This window comes from Hoplias malabaricus, chromosome 2 (genome assembly GCF_029633855.1).
Source record: "Hoplias malabaricus isolate fHopMal1 chromosome 2, fHopMal1.hap1, whole genome shotgun sequence".
Classification (NCBI taxonomy): Eukaryota; Metazoa; Chordata; class Actinopteri; order Characiformes; family Erythrinidae; genus Hoplias; species Hoplias malabaricus.
The window spans coordinates 81,176,746-81,189,963 of record NC_089801.1 but is presented as its reverse complement, the minus strand read 5'-3'; the positions used below and the strand labels follow the sequence as shown (position 1 = coordinate 81,189,963).

Sequence of the window (13,218 nt, the reverse complement as noted above, 5' to 3'; positions counted from 1 at the left end):
CTGGAGGGAAGTTTGAGGGGAAATGGGAGAAATCTGAAAAATAAGAATCAAATTTGGAAAATTTGGGAGAAATTTAAGAAAGTTTGGAAAAATTGGCAAAAAAATGGAAATAAATTTGTAAAAGTATGGAAAACATTTGGGAGATATGAGAAATTAAGAACAAATAATTCAAATATTAGGGAAAATGAGAATAAACATTTGGGGGAAATGTAAATACAGTTGGAAAAATGCAGGAGAGACGAGAAAATTCGGAATAAAATTGAAAAATACTAAAATCTACCAACAAAACCGTACCACTCAAAATGCACAATACACTTATTATAAACAAGCTAGTTGTGAAGGAGTGTGAGAAACAAACTAAAGAACTAAAATAACTGTAAACTAATGTTATTAATCATAGCACCGTCGCTCAATTCTCTACGTATTAGTTTTAGTTGTAATGCAGTCGTCTTATAGACGTGCTGACAGCTCTCGTAAAATATCCAGACAAGGACAATGTGAACATTTATCATTATAACAATAACATATCATCGCATTGTCCACTCTATTCCTAAGTCGGAGAATAAGGAAAGCTCCGGGAAGGTCAAACTGGAGAGGCGCAGTCGTGACAGGGAATCCAAACAAGGCCTGTGAGCTCAGACCACAGCAGACACACAGGAAACCAATGCTTTTCCCATTCACTTTCACCGATAACACACTTCTAGCTTGACCCCAACCCTCCCGCCCCTCCATACACACTCACACACATGGAGCAAAGCTAGGGCCACCGAAACTGTCCCCTTTTGCCCATCCCCAAGCCCTTACCTTGTCCTTGTCCTCCACCAGGTCTGTGAGCATGTCGTCCGGGTCCAGAATCCCCCCGTCCACATACTCCACGTGGTGCGTCCGCACCAGGAACTCCCCATCCTGTTGGAAACAATGCTTCCATTAGCCCAGTTCCTCTCTCCAGCCAAGACAAGGAGACTAAAAGAGCAGACGAGACACTACAAGACACTCTGGCAGTTTGGACACAAATATTTTACATTCAGACTAAAGCAAAGGGGCAAGGGGTCGGCCCATTGCCTTCATTTATGGGTTTATTATGTGATTATTAACCTTAAAGATGATTATTTTACAATATTAAACACACTCTACTGCATTATCTCTACACTAGCTGTAGTAGGGACTAGGGGTGGGCGATATGCCCCTAAAATAATATCACGATATTTCAGGGTATATTCACGATAACGATATCTTTGGCGATATGAGGAAAAAATGAAAAATACTTATTTATTCATTTCAAGAACACACTACTGTAACAAATATAAAAGTTATATTAATATTAATTATATAAAATATACATAATATATAATAAAAGTATTAAAGTTTTATTTATTAAAAAGTATTATTTTACTACAAACGTAGTGATATACAAATGCAAACATTTTACAATATCACAATACTTACTTTTTATTAATTAATTTATAAATTAATACTTATAAATTTATATTAATAAATTTATTAATAAATTTATATTATAAAATACTTTAATACTTAATTTATAAATTAGGACTACATTATTGCAAACGATACGACATGGCACAGCCCTAGCAGGAAAATGGCTGTGAATGTTTGATTCGTTCCTGGATGTTCAAAATAGGTCTAAACAGTCAGTCACAGACTCTTTAAACGTCAATGGACGTCCAAATGCTTTTTAAACAAGTCAGTTATTTCGGGACCAATTCATAACGTCTGATAGTCGTCTTTTCAACATCTGTGTTTGGACGTCTTTTCAACTTTCATTTTCAATATTAAGAAGACGTTGATTAGACTGCAGTCATTACGTTATTTCAACGTTAAAGGTTTACTGGGAAGCCTTCTTAAAAATAGCTAAGATCAGAACAAAAAGTGAAAAATTTTAATGATCTGGTTACGGTGGTCTCAGTTGAGGGGTGAGATGTGTCCGTCAGTGACGGTGACCTTTTGGAAGACACTACACTGAGACGACTGGGTACAAGCTCTGCCCTTTGGAAGATGATTTGAGCAAAACACGACGACCATCAAAAAACGTCACCCTTAGCCCTGTTCAAAGTGGCTCAGACCCTTGCACTCACCCGTTTCTCCCGTCTCCACCATCAACTTCAAGAACAGACCATTTACAGCCTATATTCCATCCTTCAAAGCCAAAGCTACAGAGACATAAACAGTGGCCTGAATAGTGAATGTCTATTGGAAACCACAGCTTTGATGGAGGGTGTGTCTTCCTGTTGATTTTTTTTTTCTTTTACAGCAGGGTCAGCATGGTCTGGAACCACATTAGAACTCCAGACTGAAATCTTCACACATCCATAGGAACCGTTCCCGGCCCATTGTTCGCAAAGACAAGAGCCGTTCCTTTATCCAAAGCCATCAGGAATGGGAAGTTTTGCTCGTGCCACAATACTACTGTGGATTACAGAGCCTCAACAGAGCAACAGACGTCATTTCATTCTGTGCACCACAATGGCAGGAGGGCAGAGTGCTAGGGTCAGACCAAGATGGTCCCTGGGTTCCAGTACTGTTTAAAAATACATATGTGTCTAGGAGGAATGGATGCAATTGACTCTAGCTAGATCAGTGGCAGAGCACTAAATAACAACGTAATATTTGGGAAGCATTGTTTTGCCAGGCATTAGCTTAGGACTCCATTGCATTAATTGTTGCTACATGTGTAGTCCAATGCTTGAGTTACAACAGCTTGTGTTATCAAAGGATCAAAGGCCAAACATGTACACCATGGGTGTGTGTTAAAAATGTATACAATCATTGATAATGTTTTAGACGGTTATTCTGATTAATGGTCTAGAAATAAGTCGAGTTAAATGTTAAATGTGGAAGTCTATTACCAGAATTGGGGTGAAAATGATATATATAATAATATGATATAATATATGACATAATGTATTTGTAAACAAACAATAAATCTTGAGGAAAAACAGATAAAATATGAAAAACCTGGTGGATAACAGTAAAAAATTGGAAAACTGAATGTGAAATTTGGGGATATTTGGGGGAAATAGCAGAAAAACCACAGGAAGAAAATTTGGAAAGTATTTTGGAGGAAAACGGGGGACAATTCTGCAAAATTGGGAAGAATGTTTGGAAAAGGTGTAGGAAAAAACAGCAAATCGAGGTAATTGGGGAAAATTGGGGAACAAATAAGGAGGTAACATCCACTTTTACAACAGATAACATACAGCTAAAGCTATTCTTTTACATTTACAATTTTAAAAGTAGTTTATTCACCAAAAGCTGAAACAGAACCTTAAAGTGACAGCCTTTAATGTGGCGCCATGGATTTGTGTCGATCCTCATTGCAAATGATGTTGCACGGAATTTCCTGGAAAAACAGTAGGGGCATTACCCTGAAGTGAAACCTTGGTCTGTGGTCACCTCCTAATGATCTCTATCTTCAAATAAACAGGCACCATCACTCCATCTCAACTCCTGTCCACCCAAAACAGGTGATGTGCGTGTGAGGATACTGGGACAAAATGTCTGTCACTGCACGGTCCACGTGGACGCTGATGTGACTACGCTTCCCAACAACGTGAAGAAATCTGGGGGTGTAGAACAGAGCTTGAACAGATGTCTTGATTTATCTGGAAGACCCACGGCTGGTCAAAATGACAGGTGATTAAGAGATTGACCAGTGTCACAGTAATGATTACGAAGCAGGTTAGTTATGATCACTGCTACATTGACACTTGGAAAACAATCAGGCAAAGCATTTTGTGTGGAATTAACTGAAAAAACAAGGAAGAGGACTTGTAGGAAAACGCGTTCTACGGCGTGAATACTCATAACACACACATACTCAGACAGAGAGGTGTGTTCCGGTAGAGCGACATCATCTGAATGCCTCAAAACACAAGAGCAACCTGTAGATCCACTTCCAAACAAGAACAAACAGTAAAAACTACTACACACTGCTGATGTCACAGATCCACCATTGGTCGAGCCTACCCTCAGCAAACACGCAGACAGTCCTGTATGGTCATGGTGACGTGAAAGGCATGCAGTCGCCGAGCAGGACCTTCAGCTTTACCCAGCACCCAAATGGAGAGTTCCAGTCTGCAGCAAAGTTTGTACTACCAGACTACACCATGTGACGCTGGGTAACACTGCACTGTCAAAGCTAATCTCCCAGTCCACCTTAAATGGTGCAGCAGCAGGGCTAGGGACTGGGTTTTCTTTAAGTATGAAAACAGTCTGACAATTTTAAGATAGTGGACACATGTTTTATTCATCAGGATGTTTGTTCTTCTTCATAGAAAAGCACTGACCAACATCACGGGCCGCTCTGGAGCAACTGCACATGAGTCTGAGGTCATCATGCCCAATGATAAGCATCACTTAGTGGGGAATAAAGCCCCCCACCAAACTTACTACTGGAGAAAAAAAAAGTTACAAAAATGCATATATTATTTAAAGAAAAGCATGTTTATATATTTTTTTAAACTTCCACCTTAAATCATGCAGCAGATACATTATATTCTAATGCCTAGGAGCCTGTATACAATCGCTGCACCTTTTAAGGTGGAACTACATTACTTAATTAAAAGCATAACCATTCACCATTAATATGAAGCGCTATGAAGCAGCCACACGTGATTCTCAGGTCAAGGCTCAATGCTAAGCATAGGCTAGAGGGGTATAAAGCTCCCCAGTGTTTCGTTGTTGAGCTCCACATTTTGTCATACCACCTTAATTACGTCAGATGCGTTCTAGAGCCTGAACGCTAATATACAGTTGCTGCACCATTTAAAGTGGAATAAAACATTGAAAATATAAATAAATAAAACATTTCCTTAACCTTACTGATGTACCATTTAAGGTGGAATGAAAGATTAACAGAATCTGTTAGATCATTTAAGGTGGAGCCAGATTTATTTTATTATTATTATTATTATTATCTTGAACTTAACTGCTGGATTATTTAAGCAGGATTAGAAGATTTAAAATAAATGTATCTTTTAAGGTGGAATGGAAGATTAGAATAAAAGGAGAAGGCGAGAAAAACATTGACTACTAATATGGAACACACACACATATTTTATTTAAGTCACCAATGCCTGGCTCAGGCGAGAGTGGTATAAAATCCAGCATTGTAGACCCCTCAAGAACCCTTAGTGTCTCAAGACCCAACTATACACATCTGTCAACAACTCTGCCTCTAAAGGAAGTGACAAGTCCATCCTGTTGCTCTGGAAAAGAGCTACAGCTGCCGGTGACACAAGGACATGAGGCTATCCCAAGCCTGCAACCACAGAGAAAATGAGCTCTAGGCCTGTCCTGTGTGACCTTTACCCCTCACCGATATCTCTCTGACCATAGGTAGTCAGGCATACAAGAGGTCACTCATCCGAATAACACCCCTACACGTTAACCAATAAGCAGACGGACGACTCGACAGATGCTAACAGCCGTGGAAACAGAAAAAAACACTACATTCAGCCTTGAAGCTGATACACTGATTTGAACTTTGGCCAACTGGGTGTGTTGTTGCTGCTATAACACTCTGTGGACTGTTGCCAAGAGTGTATGTGTGCTTTTTTTTTTTTAAGCAGAGCTTTTCAATGCATAATGTCACGCTAATCTTGGCTGCATCGTATCAATCCTGAAAGCAAAGATAAGAACAGGAATGCTAAGATTCTCTGAGTCCGTGTTTCAAATAGGAATCAGATGTCTTCAAATAAAATACAGTAGCAAAAATCAGTCCAAATCATTGTTTCCAAGACTATTCATAGCTCAAATGCAGACAGACTCCGGTCTACACTCTGTGTCCACTTTAAAATAACCTCCATGGGGTGGACAGTGTAAAATGGGTGTTTCTAAAAGAAGCCAGATATTGGAATTAAAGCGCAGTGTTTCTAATAATGTGGCCAATGAAGGGTAGGCCTACTACAAGGTTAGTGTTTCCATTAAAGTGGCCAGTGTGGTGTTGTACAATGAATGTTTTTCCAATAAAGTGGCCAATGAAGAGTAGTACAGGGGGTTTCCAATAAATAGGCCAATATGGGTTCATACAAGGACGGTGTTTCCAATAAAGTGGCTAACAGTGTAGTACAAGGTTAGTGTTTCCAATAAAGTGGCCAGTGTGGGGTCTTACAAGGATGGGGTTTCCAATAAAGTGGCCAATGTGGGGTCTTACAAGGACAGTGATTTCATTAAAGTGGCCAGTTTGGGGTACAAGGATGGTGTTTCCGATAAAGTATTTGTTGCACAATTTAAGGTGGAACAGATGATACAAATAAAAAATTCAAGACTAACTACTTCAACATTTAAAGTGGAACAGGAAATTCATACAACATATAGCTCAAATGTAACACCTGAACCATTTAAGGTGGAACAGAAGATTTCACTAAAAGGTGTGAGACTATAAATGTTTCATAATTTAAGGTGGAACAGAAGATTTGAATAAAAAGTGCCAGAATGTAACTGTGGCATAATTTAAGGCAGAACAGAGGATTTGAATAAAAGAGGACGGAGTGGAACCGTTGCAACATTTAAGGTGGAACAGATAACTGGAATAAAAGGTGGTGTTAGGAAATGGCTGCACCATTTAAGGCGGAACAGATAAACCGTATAAGAGGTGCCTAAAGGCTACAGCGGCACAATTTAAGGTGGAATGGACGACTTGAAAAATAAGTACCAATTTGTTACTACTTCACCATTTAAGGTGGAATGAAAAATCCGGGTAATTAGCTTACTTCAGCTGTCCTACACTGCACTGTAAGGATTTTGTAATAAGTTTTAGAAACTCTAGAGCTGCAGCGTGCCTCCCACAAGGGCAGCAGGACATTTTTCCTGATGTAATCAAACACTACATTTACTTCACTCAGACGCAGAACTGGATCAGATCCAGATCCCTGTGAATTCTAAGCAAAAATAAGTGAGTTTCACAAAACAAAAGTCTTCCATCCCGAGCTTCACCCGTCCACAAAAGTAGAAGCATCATCCGGTGGCCAATTAGCGATGCCGCAAGCAGCGTGCCGCTTTGAAAAAGCAACATTACCCACTCTCAGTCATCCCTCATCCTCTGGAGGGTCCTGAAAGCAGAGTCGAAATGGAAGTGTGCTTGATTAGCATAGAATTCCGCAGTGCACTCAGGGCGCCGCTTTCTTCGCACCTTAATCCTCCAAACACTTCATTAAACACTAACAGAATTAGCATGACATTAAACACCATGAGAGAGAGCCGTGGAAGAAAGGTGTTGAAATAAAGGAGCCGTAATTGGCAACACTTCATTATATTCGGTGATTAGAGGCCTGTCATTACAGGGAGAGTGGAGGTATAAAGCCTCATTAAAAACGCCTGTGGTCTACGTCGTGTGATAATACGATCTGTCCAACAGTGTCCAGACACCTCTTCAGTCGGGAAGTTTAAAGCCACAGTCTAGCTGCTTTTAAAGCAACACTAGGTAGCCATTTTACCTTAAAATTACAGCTTCAAAATCATCGTGATGCTCCATTGAGCCGTAATCGGGAGAACAGAGCCTCTTTCACTACTCCGGGGTCAAAACTACAAGAAACCGCACTATGTAACATTTGGGGAGGGGTGGGAAACCACGACTACCATCCCTACCTTTGATTACAGGACAGTGCTGTACACCTGAACAACACTCAGGAACAAGAATAAATATTTATTTATGGGTGAATCTTCCTCCATGGGTTTCCTACCCTCCTCCAAAAGTTACATAGTGAAGTTCCTGTAGTGATGAGCCTGGAGTAGCAACAACAGCGCTTAGAGAATACTGTCACTAAATAATATTCTGTTGTCATCATTACCAGCCTATGATTTCTGTAGGGAATTAATTAAAAGTTGTATTTTCATATCATAACCACGGAAACGAAAACTGATAACAAGCACATGTCAGTCACGAGAAGAACGTGGCCTGCTGATGTCTGGAAATATGAATAATTCAGTCGTGTTTTCCTCGTTGTCATTCAAATTTACGACTCTGCTGCAGTGTTTTGCATAAATAAATGCATTTTTCACATTATTTATAATTATTGTAAGTGCACCTTACATTAGCTGTTGCCTAGCAATAATCATACATCAAATGTATTGCCTTTTCTGTTTCCTAAAATAATTAACAATTGTTATTAAAGCCAAACATTTTTCGAAATCTCAATTAGTAAGAATCAGCCATAATTATGCAGTTTAATACTGTTTTAAACTTCTAAAAAATAGTATCATGTCCTAGTATTGCCATGACAACGTAAACACAGCAGCATAAACAGGGGAGCGGTAGTGATAACGAAAAGCCAGCCTGGTTACTGTGGGTTTGTACGACCCTGCAGCTGACGAGAGCTGAGAAATAGCTGGCAATGTAACTGTAGGCTATAACCAGTAGGATACAAGCAGACTGTGCCCCCTAACAATGCATTGAGGACCCATTTTCTAACCTGCTTCAGGGCAGCAAACATGGGCTGGCCAATATAAACTAAAAAGATATTAGCCCCACCCACTTAAAAATCCAATAGAAAGAATCTGTAGGGGAAATTATACAAAAACAATGTATTAGTGGCTGCCATCAAATCCTCACAGTAAGATTTAGATTACTGATAACCAAAAAACTCTGGACTGGACACTGCTGGATGTTGGCCATTCCACTGCTGCACGGTAACGTCCAGGCCCAGATCTCTTCTAAAGGACAAAGGCAGTAAATCTGGACATTTCCTGCATCTGCCACTGTTTGATTTGCCAGAAAATAAAAATGAGTGGGACACCGTTCTCCATCACTGTCTCTGTGGTGAATGCAGTCATCAGTGCGCTCCCTTTCCACTGGCCTGCTGTCAACTGCACAATAAATCAACTATCACTCAGTCGCGGTTATGCAAATGAAGCTACAGCCAACACAAACTCCACTGTAATGAACCAGTAAAATATTTCAGCAATAGTGTCTCTATTCCAGACCATTTCAAATGTTTCCCAGGGAATTTACCTTCATTCCCAGGTTTTTCCCAGTGCGGATGTAACTATTAATACGAGTCTATCATGACGTTGGGCACTGATCTGCATTTAACTGAAAATGTACGTGTTTGGTGTGCACTCCAGGAACAGGATGCTATATTATTATTATGACTATGACATTACTATGAGACCGCAAGTGCTTGCAATTCATTACTATGAGACAGTAAGTTGATACTAGTGTCATTGGGGAGACATTAAGTCATATTACTATGAAATTGCAACTCATTTCTATGAAACAGTAAGTCATCACTAGTGCATTATCAAGCAAGTAAGACTATGAGATAGTAACTCAATACTATGAGATAGCAACTCACTACTATGAGACAGTAAGACGATACTAGTGTCATTAGGGAGACAGTAAGACATTAATGTCTGTTATTAAATCATTACTAGGAAATAGCAACGTACTGTGAGATAGCAACTCACTACTATGAGACAGTAAGACGATACTAGTGTCATTAGGGAGACAGTAAGACATCACTGTCGGTTATTAAATCATTACTATGAGATAGCAATGTACTGTGAGATAGCAACTCACTACTATGAGACAGTAAGACGATACTAGTGTCATTAGGGAGACAGTAAGACATCACTGTTGGTTATTAAATCATTACTATGAGATAGCAATGTACTGTGAGATAGCAACTCATTAGTATGAGACAGTAAGTCGATACTAGTGTCATTACGGAGACAGTAAGACATCACTGTCAGTTATTAAATCATTACTATGAGATAGCAACTCACTAGTATGAGACAGTAAGTCGATACTAGTGTCATTAGGGAGACAGTAAGACATTACTGTCGGTTATTAAATCATTACTATGAGATAGCAACGTACTGTGAGATAGCAACTCACTACTATTATTATATGACATTTTACCGATTGTCATATAATTATTGATTATATATCTGTTATTATGAGATAGCAAGTCATTACTATGAGACAGCAATTCGTTACTATGACAAAATCCTTTATTGAGATACTAAGTAATAATTAAAACTGAAAATCATTAATTTATTTTATGATTCAGTCATAAAAATGAAAGGGTAAGTCATTATTATGAAAAAGCAAATCATTAATATGAGATAAAATGTCATTACTATGAGACAAGTCATTGCAAACCATTATAATGAGATCTTAATTATGAGATAATCAGGCATTACTATGAGAAGACACTAATTAATGTGACACTAAGTCGTTATTTTGAAAGTAAGTGCTAATTATTAATAACTTTTTTTTATTAAAATGATATATAATTACTATGAGAAAGAACATATTCCAGTTCAGTCAGATAAAAATAAACAGATGTCTGGACATAGCCAAGTCTTTGTTTACGGCAGAATTGGGCTCCCGCGTGAATGAGAATGGTCAGGGAAGATAGGGGCCTGTGAAAGTATCCGAGAGGTCATTTATCTCCAATAAAAAAAGCCCTCATGGCGTTAAAGCAAGCCTGACGAGCGCCCGCACGGACATCCCTCGCTGAGAAAGTGACGCAGCAGATAGAGGTGTCAGTCTGAATGGGAATGAATGGAAGTGAATGGGAATGAATAGAAACGAATGGGAACCTATAGGAATGAATGGGTGCCACCTGCCCACCGCAGCCTGGCACAAGCCCACCGCCTGGCGCCCAGACACGAGCAATCTCCAGCAGATAACGTCAATCAGTCAGGCCGAAGAGACGCTCCCCGAACAAAGCCCGCCATCCACGGCCGTGCAGCAGGCCAAGCTAATCAAACCCCGCCTGCCATCTGTGTGCGGAGATAGCGGGCGATTAATGGCAGGGTGAAATTTATCACCCATCAGCTCCATTCTCTGAGACAGGAGAGCTAATGTGGAGCACTGTGATACAGCACCAGCAGCATAAACTGACACACACACACACACCTTTCAACAATGTTTACCTACCAACATGTGGGTTTGGACTGTAGGAGGAAACCCACAGAGACACTGGGAGAACACACCCCTCACTGACAGTGACCCACGACCAGGTTCAGTCGTCAGACTCTGACCAGTATTAGACCTCACCACCCACTCAGCGTTAAACGTAAGAAACTGAAGAAAAATATTCCTTGAAAACCCGTTTTTCACAATGAAATCTAGACGAGAAATAAACAAAAATAATTCCTTGAAGATCAGAACTGTGATAAAATTACTGTTGTTTTACTGCATGTTTTAGATGAATAAAGATTGATAAATGTTTTGTTTTTTTTCCTGATTTGAAAACAGAAAATCGTAAGGGAAAGAAAAGCAGGAAAATGCTCTGTTTGCTGTCGCCAGGGCAACAAGGCCAATGCTTCATAGAGCTGAATCTCTTGGAGTCACCTCAGTCTCAATTTGCAGTGCATTTTGAATTTAAAAATATGAATTAAAAATAAAAGTTAAAATATGTAACAAGAAAGATTCTGGATGTCATTTAACATCATTTTTAAGCCACTGTTTTAGGAAATTTAATCACTGAATTATACACATTCAAACATGGAAAAACATCCTCTACTAATCCATTACAGTTTCACGTAGGGCCACTTGTTAAAATTACACACGTCTCGGCTCGGGCTCTGATTCCTCCGCAGGACCTCCTCCTCGCTCTGACAGATAAAGAGATAAATCTCAGCTGCTGCCAAGTTCAACAAGCCGTCAACAAGAATGTTACCATCCTGCCCAGCGGCATGAGGGTCCAGAAGTGCTGACCGCACTAAAGCGCCACTCCTAGGTCTTGACCGAGAAGACAAACGCTACTGTAAAGCCATGGTCTATAAAGGGATAAACCTCAAAAAGAGGCATTGGATGTTGTCCATCTAGTGCTCTGCATACTTGACTAGCCCTCCTTTGCTACTTCAATGGTCAGTACATAGAGTAAACTGTGAGAAGACACAGGGTTTAAAAACTCACGGCACTCTACTGTGTCTGATCCACTCACACCACTGAGAAAGATCAACCACCCCGGCAGTAGCCCACCTGCTATGTTGTGGTGTAGCTGTTGCTCTGCATACTTCATTAGCCCTCTTTAACTTGCTACTTCAATGGTCAGTACATAAAGCATACTGTGAGAGGAGCATGAGTGTCTGATCCACTCAGACGGCTGAGAATGATCCTTGTTCTGTGGCAGTCCTCTGGGGGTCCTGACCAGTTAAGAACAGGGTGAACTGGGGGCTGCCAACGTATGCAGAGCAACAGATGGACTACAGGGTGTAAGAGGAGAACTACAGAGAGCTAGTCTGTGGTCAGCGGAGGTCAGAGAATAGACAATGAGTGGTCGGTGTTATGGCTGATCAGTCTCACACACACACACACACACACACACACACACCAAAAGCCAATTTAGAACTAAAGGAATGTTAAATATATGAATTATCAATGCTCACTTTAAAACAGGCTCTCTTTGAAGTTAATATACCTGTGTTGACAGGTCACGTGACCTTCCACCTCTTTCGAGACCCACCCCAAAGGCGCAGGTGTAGCTTTTAAAAAGACAGCTTTCAAAAAAACATAATAATAAAATAAAAACACATCATTTGTACATTTAAAAATACATTGATCACCTGCTCCACAATCTTCCTGTATCTCTGAGTGGCTTGGTCAATGAGGTCCTTCACCATCCAGTCGTCTTTACACGGCACCACGACCCGAGTACGGCCGAAATTAACCGTCACCTTCATCCTTCTGCCTTCAAAAACAGTCCCCCCCAAAAGTGAAAAAGTATCGGTCCGCTTTTATAAGAGAAGCCCGAGGACAGGTGAGTCAGACGGAGCTCGTTTCAGCCTTGAGGCGGGGACCTCACCGACAACAGGTGACATCGGTGAAACTCAGGTGAATCTCCGCATAAATCCTCCAAAAACGAGGGTTTAAATCCGAATCCTTAAAATAATTAGAGTTTTAATAGTCTCAGCCCAGTCCTATCTATCGCTGAACACGCTCAGCCTGAGCTTTCCGGTTTGTTTTCTTTAAAAACTCTGAAAACCGGTCGCCAGTTTCACTTCGCTTCACTCCCAACTCCCTCTCCTGGTCACAGGTAACGCTGGGAGTCGACTCTTGTAAAAGAATCAGTTCCTGAACGAAACGTTTTACAGAGTCGCGAGTCGATTCTTAAGCTTTGGAGAACAAACGCTTTTAAGTTGTTCTACGACTGAAAAGTGCGTTAGAATATTGCGAGATATTTATTTAGCGTAAATAAATTATTTATTTTAATTATTGGAAATGGACTTCCGCATCAGGGCTCTGTA

General features: G+C 40.2%; 1 protein-coding gene across 1 annotated transcript in view; it reads right to left on the bottom strand.

Moving 5' to 3' along the window:
* Positions 1–12,960, bottom strand: part of pard3ba (par-3 family cell polarity regulator beta a) — a 138,507-nt gene extending 125,547 nt beyond the window's left edge. The window contains exons 1-2 of the mRNA XM_066661722.1: positions 12,538–12,960; positions 805–906 (exon numbers count right to left, since the gene is read on the bottom strand). Of these exons, the coding sequence (XP_066517819.1) occupies positions 805–906; positions 12,538–12,654 (219 nt within the window). The 5' untranslated portion in view covers positions 12,655–12,960. The remainder of the gene's footprint in view (positions 1–804; positions 907–12,537) is intronic.
* Positions 12,961–13,218: the final 258 nt, after the last annotated feature.